Raw genomic sequence first — 21,227 nt, forward strand, 5'->3', positions numbered from 1 at the left:
TTTTAAGCCCAAGTTTTGTAGAGAGCATCTTTATTAGCTATGATATCCGCGATTTGTGTTTTACTAACACTAAACTTATCTGATGCGAACGTACGAACACCCATATATGTATTACATGCTTGAAATTCAAGAATATCAATTTTTTCTTTTAAACTTAATCTTTTTCGTTTACTAGCCATTGTAATAAAATTTACGAATACGGTCGAACACGTTTAAAAAGATAGAATCACAAATACAACTAAATAAGAGTAGAATAACTTCACAGAATATAAACTAGAAAAATGTTTTCATCGACGCGATAATGAACGGATAAGATAAATTATAATTGCATTTTTCGCGACACACCCACGGTATCTACATCATTAACGATGATAATCGGCGATCACCGGCCTATCTTACGTCCGGCGAGCTGCCCGTCGTGCTTTGTCGTGTGTTCAGCATTTTTCACACGATTATTCTATATATTTACGATAAAAATTGTCAAAATTAAAATTAAATTGCCACATAAACGTCCTCTATTCAGAGGTATCCGCTATTTAGAGGTGTCCGTTAAGGGAGGTTTCACTGTATTGAATAAAAGCTAACACTTAAGCACATGTAATATTTTTACCTAAAAGTTTAATAATAGGTCAATTCACTATAATATCAAAACTAAAATAACAGTATTGAAACTAATGAAAACTAACTCTTAATAAAGCTATTAAATTTATAGTAAAAAAATCATTACACAGAAAATGTTCCAGCTGTATTCTTTAATAGTGATAGAGCTGGAATAGTAAATTTCTCTGGTGATAAACACATTATTGGACACTGGACTAAATAAGACAAAAGACTAATTAATAGGTAAGTATAATAAAATTAGAAGAGATAATATTTTCTTCTGCTGAACTCATATTTATATATTCGGAAGTTTTTACTTTTTTACTGCTCTTAAAACGTACACGGGATTCTATTTTTCTTTTATTATTAATATCAGTTTTTTTTTTAAATTTGTGTCTTCATTTTTGGAAAGTAAAGTTAATATTTTATCACAATATTTCATAACGTTATTTTCATCATCTTCCGTTAAGTTAGATCTATAATTATACATACCAATCATCGTTTCCATTTTATTTCTTACTTGGAGGCTTTTTTTCTGATTCTCTCTTTGGTTCAAAAGATTTTAATTGATTATCTATAACTAAACTATTTACAAACACTATTGGAAAAGTTATTGATGTATCATTTGATATATTTTTTGATACTGATTTATTGTCTCTAGCGCATGCATGAATGTGTTTACAAATATTTAAATATATAACATTGTCCTTACAAGTACATTTATATGTATGAATACAAATTTCTCATACATTACAGCATAGTACACAATTATGACAAGTTGCAACTGTTTTCTCTACTTTGTACGTAATAGTTGTACATTTTTCAGATGTAACTATCCAGAAGTCTTCAACATTTTTAATCATATTTGATAATATATTAGTACTTTTATTGTGACTTGCAATAATAATTTGTGTTAACTTTTAACATCTTTTTTGTTTGGACATTTTGATCATCCTTTCAAAACTCTTATCTCGTACTAATGTCATTAAAGCATCAATAGCCATGTCCAGTCGCTTATATTGTTTTCCGTCTAGGTAAGAATGTTTAATAATTTTGTGTAATGCTAATGCCTCTAAATGCATATTAGTGTTTATTCCACAATGTTTTCTGTTGAAATAAGCCCATTTTTCAACTCTTGTTGAATAATTGTTCACAAAATATTTATCAAATTCAATTGTATCTGGATCACTTAAGAGTTGTGATGTTATTTGAGATATTTCAACATAAAATGCTTCTTCATCAGTCTCGTGCAATAATGTTTTTAGGTTTTATAAATAAGATTTTTTTTCATTGGTACGTATTTTACATACATTTTTAAACCAATTTCTTAAGACATGCCATGTGATAATAACTGCTTTTGAACTGGCCCCATCACACTACTCCAAGCATTATAAAATGCTTGTTCGTCATCAGATATAAAAATATATGCATTGATTTTACCAACAACATTTTTAATATGTTGGAAGAAATGTTTATATGTTGTAGTATCTGATTTATTGGAAAAGCAGAAAGCAACTGGATATCCATTTCCATATTCATCAATGACAACAATTGTGTCTAGTTGAAAATTATAGGTGTTTAAACCATGGGTACGATCAATACATATTTTATCATGACCAAATTAAACGAGCATTTCTGATTATCCTCGATTATCCGTGTTTGCAATTAACCGTGCTCACTCTTCCAATATTAGTTAACATATTGTATATACATAACAGAATATTTTATATTTCAAATATTGCGCGGGAAATATAGACCAATAAGAATAGTCACCTTCACGACAATGATAAGTGTGGAATTCATTGATAAGAAATTATATTGTCAAAATGCCTGACGCATGCGTGGGAAGCACTTAGAACGTTGGGATTTGTCCCGGCGCAGATCCAATCGTATCTATTTTGTTATGTCTCACACGATTCGTAGTGTGTACGTTATTTGCATGTGCTTGTACGTTAACACGTCGTTGTTATCAGCAATAACTTTAAAGTAATTACACATTAACATGCTGTAATTGCAAATTGAAATTCAGTATTCATTTTTTTTCAATATTGCCTTCTCTTTTTCTGCTTGCGTTGGTTTATAAACATATATCCCTTTCGTGGCATTCTTGCTTCTTATTTTCGTTCGTATTTGACAATTGAACATGAGTAATGCTCCTGAAAAAGATCTGACCAGTCTGGTTCAGCAGGTAAGACTATCTGCATTTAATAATATACAGTATATAATAAAATTGATTACATTTTTGAATAATTACACATATATTCTGCATAAAATAATGAATAAATAATATATGTATGTGCAGTAGTTTTGACCATAATTTTTGATTAGGTTATACCGTTATGTACTAGCTCTACCATGACAAAATATAAAATTTGGGTTCATTGAGCATCTAAATAATAGCTAGTTAATAGTTACCAATTGGTATACACTGTAGAATCATGGTTAGATTAATAATTTATCAGATATCAGACCAGAAGACTGTTGGATTATTGGAGATTCATAAAAATACCGGCAAAAATTGTATTTAACACAATAACTAATCAATGCACATTCACTCATTAATGTTAACTGTATAAAAATAAGATATCTAAGTGGTTCATTCCAAATTAAAACAATTAACTAGTTTTATAGCTTATGATAATAACACAGATTATATAAAATATTATATAAATATTTATATAATCTGTAATAATAATGTTATGGTATATTATAATGAAAAAATAGCTTGTTTACTGGACTAAATTACAGAGATTGACTGTAGTTTTTTTTGTTGCTTAGAAAATATCTGTCATCTGTATCCAATTTATAACATAATACATAAATCAGAAATTAATAATAATGTTTTATCTGTTTTTTTTTTTTTAATATCATTTCTTTTAGTTGGCTACTCCAGACTTGCAAAATAAAAATGCAAAAAAACGAGGTAAGTTTGATGTTTAATATGGTTATTTGCAATATATTAGACATTTTAATTTTTGTAATTATTTATCTGGCTACTAGGCTGTAAAGATTTTTATTTTATTTTTACTAACATAAACACAAATTATCCTAGTAATCAGACATAGCTGATAACCTGGTTAGGTTAAACTAAGCTTTCACTTCAATTTTTCTCAAACATTTTAATTTCAATAACTTATAATAAACATCTTACCTTTCATGGTGGAGTTAGAATTTCAAATATGTGACAAATAAAATATGAACTCTTAAGTTGCTCTAAAAATTAAAAAATATGTTAAATCAGATGTTTCACAGCTCCAAACTCTTAGCATCTCATTGATTTTTATATTTTGTGATGTTAATCCACAATATTCTTTGAAATGGAAAAATACATTTTTCCAGTACTACATAACTTGTCTATAACAATTGTGAATTGTAATTATATGACCGTAGTTTTAATGGATTTATTTTTTTGGTAATTGTATTATTAATTTGTTGGTTTTTTTAGAATTACTTTAAGAAAACTTATACCAGTAAATAGACATTTTTTTTTATGCAAATTAATTCTATGACCTATTCGTTGGCTCTATATTTTTATTGTAGATATATGCATTTCATTGTAGTAGTAATAGCATGACTAATAATAATAACAACGATAGTTTACCTCACTTAGGATCTATGATATAATTATTGTAATGTAGCATTTTCTACATTGTATTCTACTTACTTAAATCCTAACTTCAAAAAAAAAAAAATATTCAATATTATATTTATTAAATTTATAATAAGAGTTAAAAACAATAAAAAATTTGTTTAAGTAATTCAGAAACTAATTAATAATAATATATTGATGAATTACAAAGGTTCTAATTTTGCGTCAAAATCACAAAAGTCTGTTGAAGACATTAGTAAACAGCAAGGGAAGTTTGTGGAATTACCAGAAGCTGAAATGGGAAAAGTTGTTGTAAGATTTCCTCCAGAAGCAAGTGGGTTAGTGTCTATGTATTTTGTACATTCTGTTATATGTTTAGGTATTCATGTTGTATGCAGTCTACCGCCCGTTTCTACACCTCATATGCGATCTACCGCACATTTGTTGTCTGCCACATTGTTAAAAAAATATGAATGAATACATAAATGTAGGATTACAATATATTTATTAATGTAGGATTTCAATATAATATTTAAAAATATATAAAAATATGTTGATAAATTTAAATAGTATATGTGTATTAAAAACTAACTGACAAAAAATGTAAAAATATGCATTAATTCATTATAATATGTAGGTAAATTTAATTAGTAATATAATATGTAATTATATGTATTAAAAATGTGAAATGTAAAATATGATATGCATTAATCAATTTAAATTAGGTACAATATAATTTCATAACTCTTAAAAAACAATCAAATGTGTTGTCATTCTTGTTTTTTAGACGCCACCATTGTTCCGCCAAATAAGAGGGCAGCAATGATGGAGATGGACCATACATTTTTTTAATAATTCGAAGTTTTAAACCAAAAAAATATATATAGATACGTGACAGTAGACTGCATATGACGTGTTGAAACATATGTGGTAGACGACAAGTGTGCGGTAGACTGCATACAACATGAATACCTATGTTTTTTAGCTGATAAAAAAATGTAAAACTAATTAATAATATATTGTTTTCAGATATTTGCATATTGGACATGCCAAAGCTGCTCTATTAAATCAGCACTATCAATTGGCTTTTAATGGCCGTCTTATAATGCGTTTTGATGATACCAATCCAGCAAAGGAGAAGGAAGATTTTGAGAAGGTAAAAAAAAAATATACATCATATAATGAATTCTGAAAAAAAATGTCTTCATCTTATTTTTGCTAATTTTTGTCTATTTTAAAGAGTATTAAAAAATTATGAGTTAATTTCGGTTTATTTTATTTTGTTGAAGGTTATATTAGAAGACGTGGAAATGTTGAAAATAAAGCCTGATACTTTTACATATACTTCTGATTATTTTGATAAAATGTTAGATTTATGTGAGAAAGGGATGTTAAAAGAAGGATTAGCTTATGTGGATGACACAGATGGAGATAAAATACGTTTGGAGCGTGAACAAAGGATAGAATCAATAAATCGAAAAAACTGTAAGTCTTATAATTGAAATCTTTTTAAAAATATTAAAATTAAAAAAAAAACTCAAATACTCAATAATTAAGTACCTTACAGAGTTTTGAATTAAAGTTTATATTTTCATTGTAATTAGGGCTAGGATTTATATGCAATAAAAAATTGTAAAATATGAATTTTATTTACCAAAATATGCAAAAACAAATTTTTATTATTATTTATTATAATTCATAATTTTTTATTACTTATTATTAGCTCATATTATAACATTAAATATTAGTTTAATTATACTAACTTGGCACTTTCACTTTGAACTTTCGGCATACTGTACACTGTTATTAAAACCATTCAAATTATTAAGTATAAACGTCTGCATATTTACGCAACACACGACGTACCAATACAATTTGTCTGTGCTATCTCACTGTATAACAATGTGTAAGTAATTATACCAGTTGTCCGACCAACGATTAGGTAACGAACGGATATTATCTGACCTAAGATAAAATAGGTAGTATTTATGCTATATATTTACGAAAATTCAATGGATAAACCAAAAACTGTCGGTTTCGTGAAGTACCATTTAAAATTAACAATAACTTATAAAAATTAAAATTGTTAGTTAAAAAATATCGAATTCTAAAAAAATCTATGAATATGCAATTATATGCAAAAAAAAATTGGTCCTATTTAAACGAGAATAAGCCAAATCGTTGACAAATCTGACAACCAATCAATTTGGACTAAAGGAAAAAAACATGCAAATGCATATAAATCCTAACCCTAATTATAATAAATCAATAACATTGACTTATTACAGGTGTGTGCAGGGTTGTTGCTTGTAATACTATCACCACATCTTCTAGGGGTGGCGGTATTTAATTTTTTTACCGGTTTTAAGGTTAATAATGGTATAGACTGGTAACCGATACTTCAATATTTGCTATTATTCAGTATTTTAATATTTATTTAATGCAAAAAGAAAAATTAATTAAATATTGTCATTTACTATTTTATTTCAATATTATTTATAATTATTTATTATTATTATTATAAATTTAATAATTAATTAGTTTAAAATTTTTTTGCAGTACAGCTAAAAAACCTCTCACTAGTATGCTAGTATACATATTGATGTTTTACTTCTTATATGATTGAGTGTAGAGAATTATTTGCTTTTTTTTTTCCACCAATCGAGAGAATACTTTGTTAATAATACCAAATTCTGATCTATATTCAATGAACTGAAAGTGACATCATTCATTTCTATTTTAATGTACTGCGTCCGCTACTGCAGCTAATCCTTTAATAAAAAATATTTTTGATAACAATTATTATTTTATAAAAATGTTATGTTCTTACAAACTCGATACAAATGATTTTTCTTTAGGAAATGTTTCATTGTGATGTCCAAATAAATCCATTTCAAATTTTTTTTGACTTAATATTTTCAACAAACTTAAAACTTTTTATCATTTGTTGGTAGTATACAAAAATATTTCGAAATTGTCATTATAACTTACCTAATAATGTAAATAACCAAATATTTAATATAATCAAATAATGGATCTTTGGTATACCGAAAATACTGCTAACTATAACCACTCCCTTGAAGCTTTTTTTTCTGGCACCTAGGAACCAAAAATATGACTAAATTATTTTTTTAAAACTGCTACTAATCTGCTGAAATTTGAAAAGTATCATCATATTAGAATACATTCTAATTTCTATTTTTCTGCTTTAGTATGTTTTATTTGTGAATTTTGAAGTATGTATACTTTTTAAAGACAGTGGTGCAGTGTATAATGGTCAAATAAAATATATTGTATACATATATTATATGAACTGACAGAACACCAATGTCTTGGTTGTTAATTTCATTATTTAGACAACATAATGTATTATAATATATAAAATACATACTATATATATATATCATGGCATTTTTAAAATTAATTTACTCTCATTTCAGCAATTGAAAAGAATTTAGAACTGTGGAAACAAATGGTTTTAGGTACAGAAATCGGTCAAAAGTGTTGTGTTCGAGCAAAAATTGATATGCAATCAGCAAATGGATGTTTACGGGATCCTACAATATATCGTTGCAAACCTGAACCCCATCCTAGAACTAGTGATAAATATAAGTAAAAAACATATTATTTATTTATATAATTTAAAAATTATTGACATGATTAATAAATATTTATTTGTATGAATTTCTTTCAGGGTATATCCAACTTATGACTTTGCTTGTCCTATTGTGGATAGTCTTGAAGGTGTCACTCATTGTTTGCGTACTACAGAGTATACTGATCGTGATGCACAATATTATTGGTTTTGTGATGCATTAAAACTTGGTACTCGGGGCAATGAAACCAGACCTTATGTGTGGTCATATTCAAGATTAAATATGACTAATACTGTTCTGTCGAAAAGAAAGTTGACTTGGTTTGTTGAACAAGGCTATGTAGACGGGTGGTTAGTAAAATTGATAAATATATCTACTTTAATAAATTACATAGTATATAATTATACATGGCTGGGCATGAACGAGTTAATAAGTTAAAAGTTAAGTTAATTTTAACTTATTTTTATCTATGTTAACTTAAAATCAACTTCTACTTTTTTAATCTTACCAATTAAGTTAATTTTGAATATTCATTTTATCTAGAATATATTTTAGTCTATAACGGTTCGTCGATTTAAAATTCGTAGTATATTAGAAAATATTGTTGGAAAAAAAGAAGATATTTTCGTAATTATTTTTATAAATAACACCTAATATGTTATATTAACTAAGTATATACTAATAAAATAATAAATAATAATTTATAATATAGAGATAACATCGTAACAATGTGACATTTAGTCGCCCGTATTACCATATTTTTGTATAAGATATTTCAACAGCTACGAGCTCACAAAGTCACGTTTAATAATACCTGGCTTGTTAGGTACTCACTAATTATTATTATTATTAGTTAATATTAATTAATATTTTATTTTATAATTTTTATGATTGTCGATTATCATAAATTGTGACCATTTTATAACAAAAATACTTATTTTAAAACTTTTTCAATGAATTTTTTTTTACTAACTTTAACTTATTAATTTAAGTTAAATTAACAAAATTTGTTAACTTAACTTTTAACTTGATTGATATATTAAAAAATATATTAACTTAACCGAGTTAAAAACAATCATTAACTTGCCTAGCCTTGTAAATATATTATAATATTATTTAATAAAATATAATTTTTTATTCAAGGGATGATCCACGCATGCCAACTGTTCGTGGTGTATTTAGGAGAGGAATGCAGTTGGAAGCATTGAAGCAATTTATAATTGCCCAAGGATCTTCCAGAACTGTTACAGCTATGCAATGGGATAAAATTTGGTCATTAAACCGCAGTATTGTTGATTCAATAGCACCAAGACATACTGCTTTGTTATTATCTAATTCAAATAAAGACAATGCAGTATTATCTTATCCACCAGTTGAAGTTGTGGTAGAGAATGTTGAAAAACCATATAAAATTGACAATGTCCCTAAACATCCTAAAAATTCTCAATTAGGATTAAAACATTGTGTCTGGGCTGGACCTAAAATTCTTATAGATTACAATGATGCAGAGTTATTAGAAGCTGGACGTCGAGCAACATTTATTAATTGGGGTAATCTTTTGATAAACCGCATTGAAAGGTAAAACTTATTGATAAAAAATCATAACAATACATGAATAATTATTTTGTATATTTGCTTCTTTAGAAACCAAAATGATAATAAAATTGAGAGAATTTATGCAGTCTCTGACCTTGGAAACACAGATTTCAAATCTACAGTAAAAGTTTTGTGGCTACCAAAAACTGATTATTCAGAATCTGACGAAGTTATGCCTATTCTGATACCAGTTGTTTGTGTTTATTTTGATCATTTAATTAGTAAAGCAGTATTAGCCAAAGATGAAGATTTCAAGCAATACTTAAATATAGAAAATAGTCGTTGGGAATTACAAATGTTAGGTGATTCAGAATTGAAAGATTTAAAAAAAGGTGAAGTGATTCAGTTGCAACGTAGAGGTTATTTTATATGTGATTCAACGTATCAGCCATACAGGTAAAAATGAATTAATGTAATTTTTGTTGACTTTATTAAAAAAGAATATTATATTATTATTTGAAGCAAACACACAGGGAAGGAAACATCATTAGTGTTGTTTAACATTCCTGATGGTCACACAAAACCAGCTAATCCAATAACCACTGTTCCTTTACCAATCGCCACAAATAATATCAAGGTAATTATAATTAAACATACTGTTATATATTGAAGTATAAATATTTGCATATAATTGTAATTATCGGTAAAACATTATTTTTGATTTATATGATGGATTTTTGGCATTATATGCATGAACTGAAATTCCTTTGTTTAAAAAAAAAAAAAATTTTTGTATCCAAATTTATGTATTTGATTTATTTCTGATTTTTAAAACTCATAAGTTTTTTTATAAATTATATGCATTTTTCTGGGAACTTATAAAACTATATTAACTTACATGTTTAGTGCTGTTTCAATAACTAAGGTCACCTTATAAACTTTTTTTTTTTAATATGATTTACAATAACATTTTATTAATGTTCATGTCATGATGAATATTTTTAATTATTCATTGACTTCTTGTTTAAAAATAAGTTGTTAAACTCATTATTTTAGAATAATTGTAATTTTGATTTAATTGCAGAAAAATACAAATACAAATGTCAATAATATAATCAGTCAGATAAGCGCTCAAGCTAATAAAGTACAAAATATGAAGGTATGACGGATTTTTTTAATGTTATTTTTCAATCACTTAATATTTTAATTTACTAAATTGAATATGAAAGCAAAACTGTATTGTTTCTTTTAAAACTCATCATCAAATTGTTATTTCATATTGATGTAATTATTCATATATTTATGTTTATTTTCATTAGTTAAGCAATGACTTTTTGGACTAAAAACACTTAAAATTTGCACTTAAGCATAAAATAACTTAAAATATATGGTTAAATGTGTATTACTAATACTAGTGTTATATTCTATCAAATATCAATTAATTTACTAAGCTGTTTACTTTTTGATGAAAATTGACTTCTTCTTTTCCACATCACTAGGCACAAACCAACATCATTCTCAATAGTATCCAACCATCTCTTTTTTTGTTTTCTCCTTTTCCCTTCAACGTTCATTTTCATAACTACTCTTACTGCTTTTGTTTCTTGAGTTTCTTCTCAGCTCTTCACATACCCAAACAATCTCAATCTATTATGTCTCATCTTGTCTACTATCGACGCTACACCAATACTACCTCTAACATATTAGTTCCCCTTTTCAATCTTATCTTGACACTCAACTTATCTAAGCATTCTCATTTCAGTGACACCCATAATCTGTTCTATCCTTCTGTCAACCGCCCAACACTCCGAGCCATATAGCATAGTTGGTATCACTACACTCATGTAAAATTTATATTTCAGCCTCATTGAAATTCTCTTTTCATTGTAACATCTCCGATAATTTTCTCGGTATTCATGTCGTATGCGGTCTACCGCCCGTTTCTACACATCATATGCGGTCGACCGAACATTATTTTGTCGTCTACCACGCATGCGGTCTACCACATGGTTAAAAATATGAATGATGAAATACAAAAATTGTAAAATTACAATATATTTATTAATGTAGAATTTCAATATAATACCTATTTAATAATACAAAAAAATATATAAAAATATGTAGGTAAATTTAATTAGTATATGTATTAAAACTAACTGACAAAAAATGTAAAATTATATAGAAATATGCTTTAATCAATATTTAAATTAGGTATAAGTACAATATAATTTCACCTCTCTTAAAAAAACAATCAAATGTGTTGTCATTCTTGTTTTTTAGACCCATCGCCACCATTGTTCCGCCAAATACGAGGGCAGCAATGATGGAAATGTACCATGCATTTTTTTAATAATTCAAAGTTTTAAACCAAAATAATATATATAGATACGCAGCAGTAGACCGCATATGACGTGTAGAAACATATATGTGGTAGATGACAAGTGTGCGGTAGACTGCATACGACATGAATACCATTTTCTCTATTTAATACCATGCATAACTTTTTAGTTGTCTTACACAAAATAATAGCTCCATTGTCGATTTTCCTGACATAAGACCAAACTGATTTTCTAATATTGATATCTCACTTCCTTATCCTTTTCTCTATAATCTTTTCTACTTGCTTCGAAAGCGGAATATTAAACTATTGCAGGCGTTGATTTTCCAAGCAATCTTATCTATCTTCCCACTCCATAGCAATCTGATAAATCTAACTCTGAAACAATTAAACCTTCCTCTGCTGTTTCAAAAGTATGTATTTACTTACTGATTGTTGTACATTAAAAATACTAATCATTGGATAAAATTTCAATTTGTTTAAAATATTTTAGCCGTTAGTTATAATGTCATTTTTTTAAATGAAGAATAAAATATATCGCTTAAAAAGTGTTAATATTTCTTAAAATAATTCAAACTCTTGTGATGAGTAGATAATTCAAATCTCAAAAATATCATTAATAAATAAAAATTTAAAAAAATTAATTTAACTAGCTTATTATGATATATTTTAATCCTTCGTAAAATTACTATCTAGAATAATAGAATAATATATTATTTGAACATGAATAATGAAAAATTCTAGGATAAAAAATCGAAGAAAAAAGAGAATGTTGCTGTTACCACATCTATAAAGTCTGATAACACCAACACCAAAAAAGTAACAAAATTAGGGTTGGAAGTACTAAAGTTATCAGAAAATCTTGGAGAATGGTATTCTCAAGTGTTGGTTAAAGGTGAAATGATTGAATATTATGATGTTAGTGGATGTTATGTGCTCAGGCCTTGGGCTTACAGAATATGGGAATTAATACAAGAGTGGTTCGATGCACGGATTAAAAGAAACCCTCTTAATGTGCGGAATTGTTATTTCCCAATGTTTGTATCACAAGGAGCATTAGAAAGAGAGAAAGAACATATTGCAGATTTTGCACCAGAGGTAAAATTTCAACAATATAGAACATGAAATAAGATGAATGTTTACTGATATAATGAAATTAATGTCTTAATAGGTAGCTTGGGTTACCAAATCTGGTGATACGGATTTAGCTGAACCTATTGCTATAAGGCCAACTAGTGAAACTGGGATGTACCCAGCTTTTGCGAAATGGATTCAGTCTTATAGAGACTTGCCGTTGAAACTCAATCAATGGAACAGTGTTGTGGTACAGTATTTGACAAAATTTAAGTATAGAACTTTTGTGAGAATTTTATTTTAACATCTAATTTATTTATTTTAGAGGTGGGAATTCAAACACCCTCAACCTTTCTTGAGAACTAGAGAGTTTTTGTGGCAAGAAGGTCACAATGCATATGCAACTAGAGAAGAAGCAGAACGTGATGTATTAATAATATTAGGTTAGTTAAAAAAAAAAATTATTATAACTAATATAATTGTTAGTTATTTATTTATTTGTGATGTTTTTAGGTTATTATGAGTATGTTTACAAAAATATGCTGGCAGTACCTGTAATTAAAGGTAAAAAAACTGAAAAAGAAAAATTTGCTGGAGGAGAATTTACTACTACTTGTGAAGCATATGTAGCATCCAGCGGTCGAGCAATTCAAGGTGCCACATCGCATTATCTAGGTACCAATTTTGCTAAAATGTTTGATGTTCATTTTGAGCATCCAGACACACATGAGAAATCATTTGTTCATCAGATTTCGTTTGGTATGACAACTAGAACTATCGGTGTTATGGTAATGGTTCATGGTGATGACCGTGGGCTTGTTTTACCTCCACGCATTGCATCTATTCAAGTAAATATACAGTTCTCAAGCGTTTACAATGAATTTTAAATTAATTATTGATTACAATTTTGCTAAGCATATTACATTTAAATTTAGGTAATTATAGTACCATGTGGTGTAGGTGTTAGTACAGCAAACGATGTCAGAGATAATTTGATTAGAACTTGTTTAGATGTATGTAACCGATTAAAAGGAGATATTGTGTTAGACAATGATGATGAAAATGACAATAGCGTTATTCAACATCCTAATTCTACTTTAATGATAAGAGCAGATACTGATTTGCGAGATAATTATTCACCTGGGTGGAAGTTCAACCACTGGGAGTTGAAGGTATTTATTTATCCGTTGTTTTTTTAATTATGAATGATCTATAAAAGATATTTTAAAATTTAATTTTCAGGGGGTTCCATTGAGGTTAGAAATTGGACCAAAAGATTTGGATCGAAACCAAATGGTAGCTGTGCGGCGAGATAATGGAGAGAAAATAACTATCCCCTTAGAGGGACGTACAAACAGTAATGATGGAAAAGACAAGATGGTTGTAAGAATAACAAAGTTATTGAATCAAATACAACAAGATATGTACGCTAAAGCAGAACAAGAAATGAAAGAAAATGTTGTGATATGTCGTAAATGGTCCGAATGTGGTGCACATTTAGCAGTGAAACGTTTACTAATGATACCGTTTTGTGGACGTCCAATTTGCGAAGATAACATCAAACGGGATACTACATTGTATGAACATATTGTACACACATAAGTTTAAGATTTAGTTTAATTTAATCTTTTTGTATTAATTATTCTATAGGGAGGACGGTACTGCAGAAGTGGGAGCTTCGACAATGGGAGCAAAATCGTTATGTGTGCCATTTGAACAGCCCAAGGGAGCAGAAGTATTAAAATCCAATGATCAATGTATACACCCAGAATGTGGACATATAGCAGGGTCGTTTACCTTATTTGGCCGCAGTTATTAAATTCAAATGTTCACTAAATGAAACTGAAAATGTCTGGCTTTTGTGTAAAAATGTAAACTCTTATGTTCATGATTAAATAAAATACCATTATTTATAAATAGTTATTTGTTTAATCATTATCTCTACGTACTACTATATTTCAACAATTTTTTTACATATTGTGTGTGGGGGGATTTATAATATTAATTCTGTATAAAACTGAATATGACTTTTTTAAATTATAGTTTGAATATAATATGAACTTTGATACATGATATCATTAATGAAATAATATAATATTATTATTAGGCTAAGATTTATATGCATTTACATAATATACAATTTGATTGGTCGTCAGATTGGTCCACAATTTGGCTTATTCTCGTGTAAATAGATTGATTTTTTTGCGTATTTTTAACACACACACACATATATATATTACATATATATAGTATATATATTATATATATAGAATATATATTACATATATTTGCATCGATTTTTAAAATTTTAATTTTTTTAACTTAAATTTTTATGCTATTCAAATAATTTTGATTCAATAAAATCGGTTATATCACATTTAGACAATAAAGCATGACCAATAATAAAATCAAATAAATAAACATCCACAAATTTAAAAAGTAATTTTTATTTTCTCGCCCTAACTATTATTAACCTAGATAAAAGAACACTATTTCTTGATGAAGACTTAAAAATTATTTTAAATGTGAAATATAAACTGATAAATGTAACAAGAGAAATGGTAAAAACTAAGATAGATTTGGTTTTAACGAAAAATAAGGGATTCAAAACACTTATAAAAATTCGTTGCATTATAAACGATGAATATGAAAAGGAAGAAGACGATGTTAATATTAATTTAACTCGACAAATAATAATACTAGAACAAATCGCGTCATTTAAATATGCTCCAACAACTTTGTATAATTTGATAAGAAATTTTAGTCAATTTAAATCTATTATACATTCAAATCGCCGGACGTTCGTATTTGAAAATTTGAATCACCATATCATAGTTACATTTAATAATATATTAATAGCTAATATTTAATGTAATAAAAAAGAATTATGATAAATTATAAAACATATTCTAGAAATAATAAAAAAATTGTTATTTTTCAAATTTTGGAGAAAAAAATGCATATTTTACAATTTAGGTATTGCAGTATATAAACCCTAGCCCTAGTTATCAATATGTTATTAAAAATGAATTGTTTTAATCATTGATATTTTTTGAATATGTTAATAATATGGCATCATTTATAAAATACTATTCAGAAAATAAAATTTATTAAATCTTAATAATTACACAACAGTTCAAAATTATTTAAGCCAATAAAAATAATAATAATAATTAGTTACAAGTTAGAACAATAAACAGAAAAAATGTTATCTTAGATCGTTGAGCATTTTTTAGCTTTTCAGCGAAGCGACGTATTTAATAAGTGGTACCTGGCTATAGGCTTTGCAAGTTAATGATACTTTTCAATCTAATTCAGTTAAGTTAAATGTTTTTTTTCAATTAAATTAAAATTTAATTAAATAGACACTTTTAATACATCAATTAAGGTAGCAAATACTATAAACTTAACTTAACTTCAATTAATAGATAATTTAAGGCTATTTAAAAAAATATGCATTGCAAATGTATTAAAAATTGAACAAAATGATAATCACTTGGATAGTAATCTACCATTTTTTCCAGTTCAAAACCCAGGAACGGGTGGGAATTGTTTATCATAATACTGCCACCAGTACCTACCACCTGGATAGTAATATACTATAATTTTAAACGGTCGTAGTAGGTACCTGTATTTTGTCGTAGTAAGTGTATATTTTATGATTGTTAAATGTTATAAATAATGTGATCTATGGGCGAAGTATGATACCGTGTCAGTACTTTGAGGAATAGTCACAAGTAAAATAAATCATTTTTATGTGAATTGAAAAGTAACTTTATTAAACACGAGTAATTGAAAAAATGAATGAGCCCAGATCCTATTTAGTGAAAGATAAATGTGTTCGGTCATAAAGGAGGAATAGAAACTTTCTCAAGATATTAAGAATAGGTAGACAGAACAACAAAATGAATGAAAAAGATGTCTTGCAAGTCGTCAAGTCGAGTATAATTGCAAGTTAAAAGAAAAATTAATACGCTTTCCAACCACATATTTGGCGACTACACTATAATATTATAATTTTCGACACAGTTGTTATTAACATTGTGAATTATGTTTGACGAATGGTGTGCCAATACATTTTTTGCAGCTAAAATATAATTTCAAAGACCGGAAACTTCCAAATCGGGCAATAAATTATTTTCACCGTCTTTTGGGCCATTAAAAAAACACTTTGCACAATGTGTATGGCATCCAAATAGGTAAACGGTAAGGTCCATTCAAAATAGCAGATTTTAATAGTTTCAAAATTTTATCAAAGTTAACTTCAAAATGTTGCAATTTTTTTATTCAATCCATTAGTATGATTTTTGTACGAATTTATAAACAGTGTGGTACATAATTCGTATGACCGAAGATTCTCAGATATATCAAAAACCCCTCGGGCGATGGCGAGATCCCCCCTAACATAGAGAAACTGAATTTTTTTTACCAATGCATTGCCCTCTGTTTGTACTTATTTGTATACACAGTACAAGCATTCATACGAACTTCGTTCTGGAGAGTATAACAGATAACCCCTCAGAGGCTTTTGATATATCTGAGTAGGTACCTTCTGTCATACAAATTCTGTACCACTGCGGAACTGCTAGCAAATTCACCAAGGTAGGCATTAACTTGTTAAAAAATTATTTTTTTTTTACTTTTTAACTTAACAGTTAGTTTATTTTCTTATCAACTTATGAACTTAAATAGTTTATTTTACAGTTGAAAACATAGCTTTATTCAATTGATTTAAAAATAATCCATCAAGTTAAAAATGTTGAGAAATTTTTCATTTATACGTAAATATTAAAATGAAATATAAATAATCCAAAACTATAATAACACTATCAATTCTGTTCTTTTTATTGATAAAATAATTTTGTATATTGGTTTATTTTATTAGATTAGATAGACACAGTCACCTTTATGCAATTTACATATTAATTTAATAAAAATAGATTAACTTTTTAACTAATCGAGATAAATTCATAATTTGTTAACTGTTAACTTTTAACTATTAATCATATTATGTCATCTTAACTGTCGTATATTGTAGACAGTCGTCAAAATAATATTATTATATATATTATATAATTTAAATTGTAAATTATATCAACATAGGACAGTGAAGCTAGATATGCTGAGGTAGTGAGGTGGCATAAATATTTCCTATATAACGACGCCCAGACACATAGGCGCAGGCAATCCCGTTGTCGATGAGTGATTCGGTGAGAACGTAGGTACGGTTGTACGTGTGAAATGTAAATCGGTAATGCACATAAGCGTATAACTATGGGAGGAATTGGGGGGTTAAACTAAGCAGTCCCCCCAGAATTAATTTTAGCCTCCCTACTGTTATAATTCCTAGTCCCACATTTCCGTCAATAGTAGTAAAATTTTTAAACCTAATTTTAAAATATCATTTTATTATTTTTATTAATATCTTGGATAATTTTTTTATTTTTTTTTTGGTTAGGTATTAAACTATATTATTGTATGTAATGATTCTGTGTAACTATGTGTAAGACGTATCATACTATCATGTTGTGTAGTTTTTACAACATAAATATTAAATACCAACTACATAGAAGTTGTCAATAAACTTAAACATAAATATATTCATATAAGACGTACGATTATTAATAAACATTAAACGGTGATAACGATTAACGAGTAACGATGACCGGACGACAATATTGCTGTGCCTGTCGGCTGCGTATAGGGGTGTTTTTTGCTAAAAATAGAATCAGATTTCATATTATTTTCCTCCTTCTCTAAGTACAATAACGTCAATAAGATGTAACATTTACCTCAAAAGGGTTTAATAACTAGAAAAAAGTAAGTTAAAATATACATACAGACAAATATTTTATTTTGTTTAAAAATTAATAGGTATTAAATTTGTATTAAATTATTTTACAGATTAGTGGGTCTAAAAGTATTGGTAAAGGTTCCAAATCAAAATTTCAACTGCACTCAGCTATACTATCTACCATATAAATGGTATGACAAAATGGTCTTTGCGTAAAAAAGCAGATCAGTCTGGTTCTATACACACTTCATTGTCTAATGCTCACCGTGAAGTAGTAGTTAAAAATCAAAATTATATTTAAGTCTCATTGATATTTTATTATTTCTTGCGCGCCAATGTTTAGCGTTTAGAGGCCATGATGAAAGCGATACTTCACTAAACAAAGGTAAAACTATTAACTTACTTATCTCATTGTATGTCATTAATATAGAATAATTTGTGTTTTTCTCGTGTAATTTTAATTTTAATATCCAAGGAAACTTTAAATAGATGTGTAAGCTTCTTTCTGACTATAATTCTAAGTTCTAACTTCAATGATATACGAGTATTTAGTAATGACTAATGAAATAATCAATTATACTAGTCCTAAAATACAAAATTAGTTAATTGATAATTGATATCTATGCAGACAATTTCTTGAATATTATAGTTGATGAAGTTAATAAAGTATCTTTTTTTTCAATTATGTGTGTTGAAGCCTGATGGTAATTAGTTATTACTTGTTAAAAACTTAAGTTAAAACTTTTAAAATCTTAACATTTGTGAGCGATTTTTGGGTTTTGTGAATGTTTCTTCTAATCAAAATGCGGATTTTCTTTCATCAGCCATTACTTAATTAAAAAAAAAAATCAACTTGGATAAAATACCAATTATTGCACAGAGTTATGATGGAGCAAGTGTTCTAAAGGTGGTGTACAAAAGAAGCTAAAAGGTTATTATCCATATGCTACGTATATACATTGCATGGAACATAAACTTAACTCGGTTATACTAGATATGTGTAAAAACATAAAGGTTAGTTATTTTACCTTTATTTTTATTGTAATTTATAGTTATGCTTAACAAAAAAATTACCGTATTTTATAATGTAATTCATTGTAGACTAATATCTTTTCCATTCAGCAATCTAGAACTGTATTCAATGCATTAGTCAATCTATGTGCACTTCTCACAACCTTCAAATAATACAAAACTGAGACATGTAAAAGAATTTTAATATGAAAAAAATTACACTTATTGCCATTAGTTATACAAGATGGGTATTTCATTATAAGAATAGTAAAGCAGTTATTGAAAATTTTAAATCTATTGTAACTGTTTTCGATGAAAATAATGAAAGAGATAACTCCAGATCGATTGGTTGGTATATTAATTATTAAATACATTTTAACAATTTTAAGAGACATTAACTCATAAGTAATATTTTATAATTTTTGTAGGAATTTTAGCAATGATACAAAATGGTTCCTTTATTGTTCATCTCCGTGACTCCATATTATAAATTATGTATTGAGTATTACTCATATTTTAAGGAATAAATTACAAAATACAAATGGGACATTAGATGAAGTAGCTTGTCTTATTAATGGAATTATAAATACATTTGAAAAAAAGTAGCAATTTAGATTCATTTTCAGACATTTGGAATGAAATAGTCACATTTTCAGTTGAAAATAATATAGATTTGACACGTGAGTATTTTGAATACCTACTTTATAAAGTAAAAATGATGACTAATATTAAGTATAAATTATGTAACTTAATTTTTTTTTTAGTATCAAAGAGAAAAAGACAAGAGCCTGCTGCATTAAAGGGTTTTCATGAATTCATGATACAAATACCACTGATGCAGATGGTGGAGGTATTCATAATGCAAAAGAATATTGGAAAAACCATGCTTTTATCCTGTGATTGATAGTATTATAGTTAACATGAAACACAGATTTTTCACCAGATAGTCTTAAACTGGCCATATCAATTGATCTAGACTATAAACAAAGTGAAATTTTTGTTAACCAGTATAAGGTAAATCATTAAGCCATGTAGCCATAGAGGCAATACTATTCATTAATATTATATTATTAGTTAGATTTTGTTTTCTTATATTTTCAGGCTTTATTAAATATTAATGAAATTTACTTAAAATCTGAACTTTTGGTGACAAAAAATTGTTGTGATCAATTGGAAAATTTTAACAATCCTCAGGAACATTTAAAGCGGCTAAAGAGTATTGTGGAAAAATCTGTTTTCCCAAATTTATATAAAATGTACTACACTAGGCGCTTTCAGTTTCAAAGAGTTCCTTATCTTGTGAGAAAACATTCTCAGCAATGCATTGAATAAACACCTACATAAGGTCAACCATGTTACCAAATAAATTTTCTAAGTTATCTATCATAGCAATTGAAAGAGATTTGTCAAACGTTCAATAAAGAAGACATTTTAAATAAATTTTCCAATACTGAGCGGAGGCTTAACCTATAAATTGGTAGAATTTTGTATATAAAAATTTTTTAATTCTATATAAGTATCTAAAATAATACTTGATAATATGTTAATATATAAATATTTAACCTCAACACCACTTTGTTTATTATTTGTTTAATAATAATAAAATAAAATATTAATTTACATTTATGTTACATCTATAATCAATGAATCTAATATGTTTGGGGGGGGGGGGGTGATTTACTTATTATG

The 21,227-nt window shown here is 27.3% G+C and overlaps 1 protein-coding gene and 1 pseudogene across 1 annotated transcript; one reads left to right on the top strand and one right to left on the bottom strand.

The window, feature by feature from the left end:
• Positions 1-1,520: 1,520 nt before the first annotated feature.
• Positions 1,521-2,233, bottom strand: LOC149061939 (uncharacterized; annotated as a pseudogene).
• A 211-nt stretch (positions 2,234-2,444) lies between these two features.
• LOC107162341 (bifunctional glutamate/proline--tRNA ligase-like) lies at positions 2,445-14,652 on the top strand. Its single transcript, XM_089217065.1, has 18 exons — positions 2,445-2,788; positions 3,481-3,523; positions 4,401-4,527; positions 5,219-5,345; positions 5,479-5,674; positions 7,630-7,801; positions 7,884-8,135; positions 8,929-9,363; positions 9,430-9,777; positions 9,844-9,958; positions 10,406-10,480; positions 12,404-12,757; positions 12,831-12,983; positions 13,059-13,176; positions 13,247-13,581; positions 13,669-13,905; positions 13,976-14,310; positions 14,384-14,652. The coding sequence occupies exons 1-18, from the start codon at positions 2,744-2,746 to the stop codon at positions 14,550-14,552; spliced, it is 3,636 nt and encodes a 1,211-aa protein (XP_089073191.1). The 5' UTR covers positions 2,445-2,743; the 3' UTR covers positions 14,553-14,652.
• Positions 14,653-21,227: the final 6,575 nt, after the last annotated feature.

Source organism: Diuraphis noxia, unplaced genomic scaffold (genome assembly GCF_037042655.1).
Source record: "Diuraphis noxia isolate RWA-SAM2 unplaced genomic scaffold, SU_Dnox_SAM2 contig0001, whole genome shotgun sequence".
NCBI classification, from domain to species: domain Eukaryota; kingdom Metazoa; phylum Arthropoda; class Insecta; order Hemiptera; family Aphididae; genus Diuraphis; species Diuraphis noxia.

Coding starts and splice junctions, on each gene's coding strand:
- LOC107162341 (XM_089217065.1), top strand. CDS start 2,744: ATGAGTAATGCTCCTGAAAAAGATCTGACCAGTCTGGTTCAGCAG. Junction 5,346..5,478: donor AGAAGGAAGATTTTGAGAAG/GTAAAAAAAAAA, acceptor ATTTTGTTGAAG/GTTATATTAGAAGACGTGGA. Junction 8,136..8,928: donor CAAGGCTATGTAGACGGGTG/GTTAGTAAAATT, acceptor TTTTTATTCAAG/GGATGATCCACGCATGCCAA.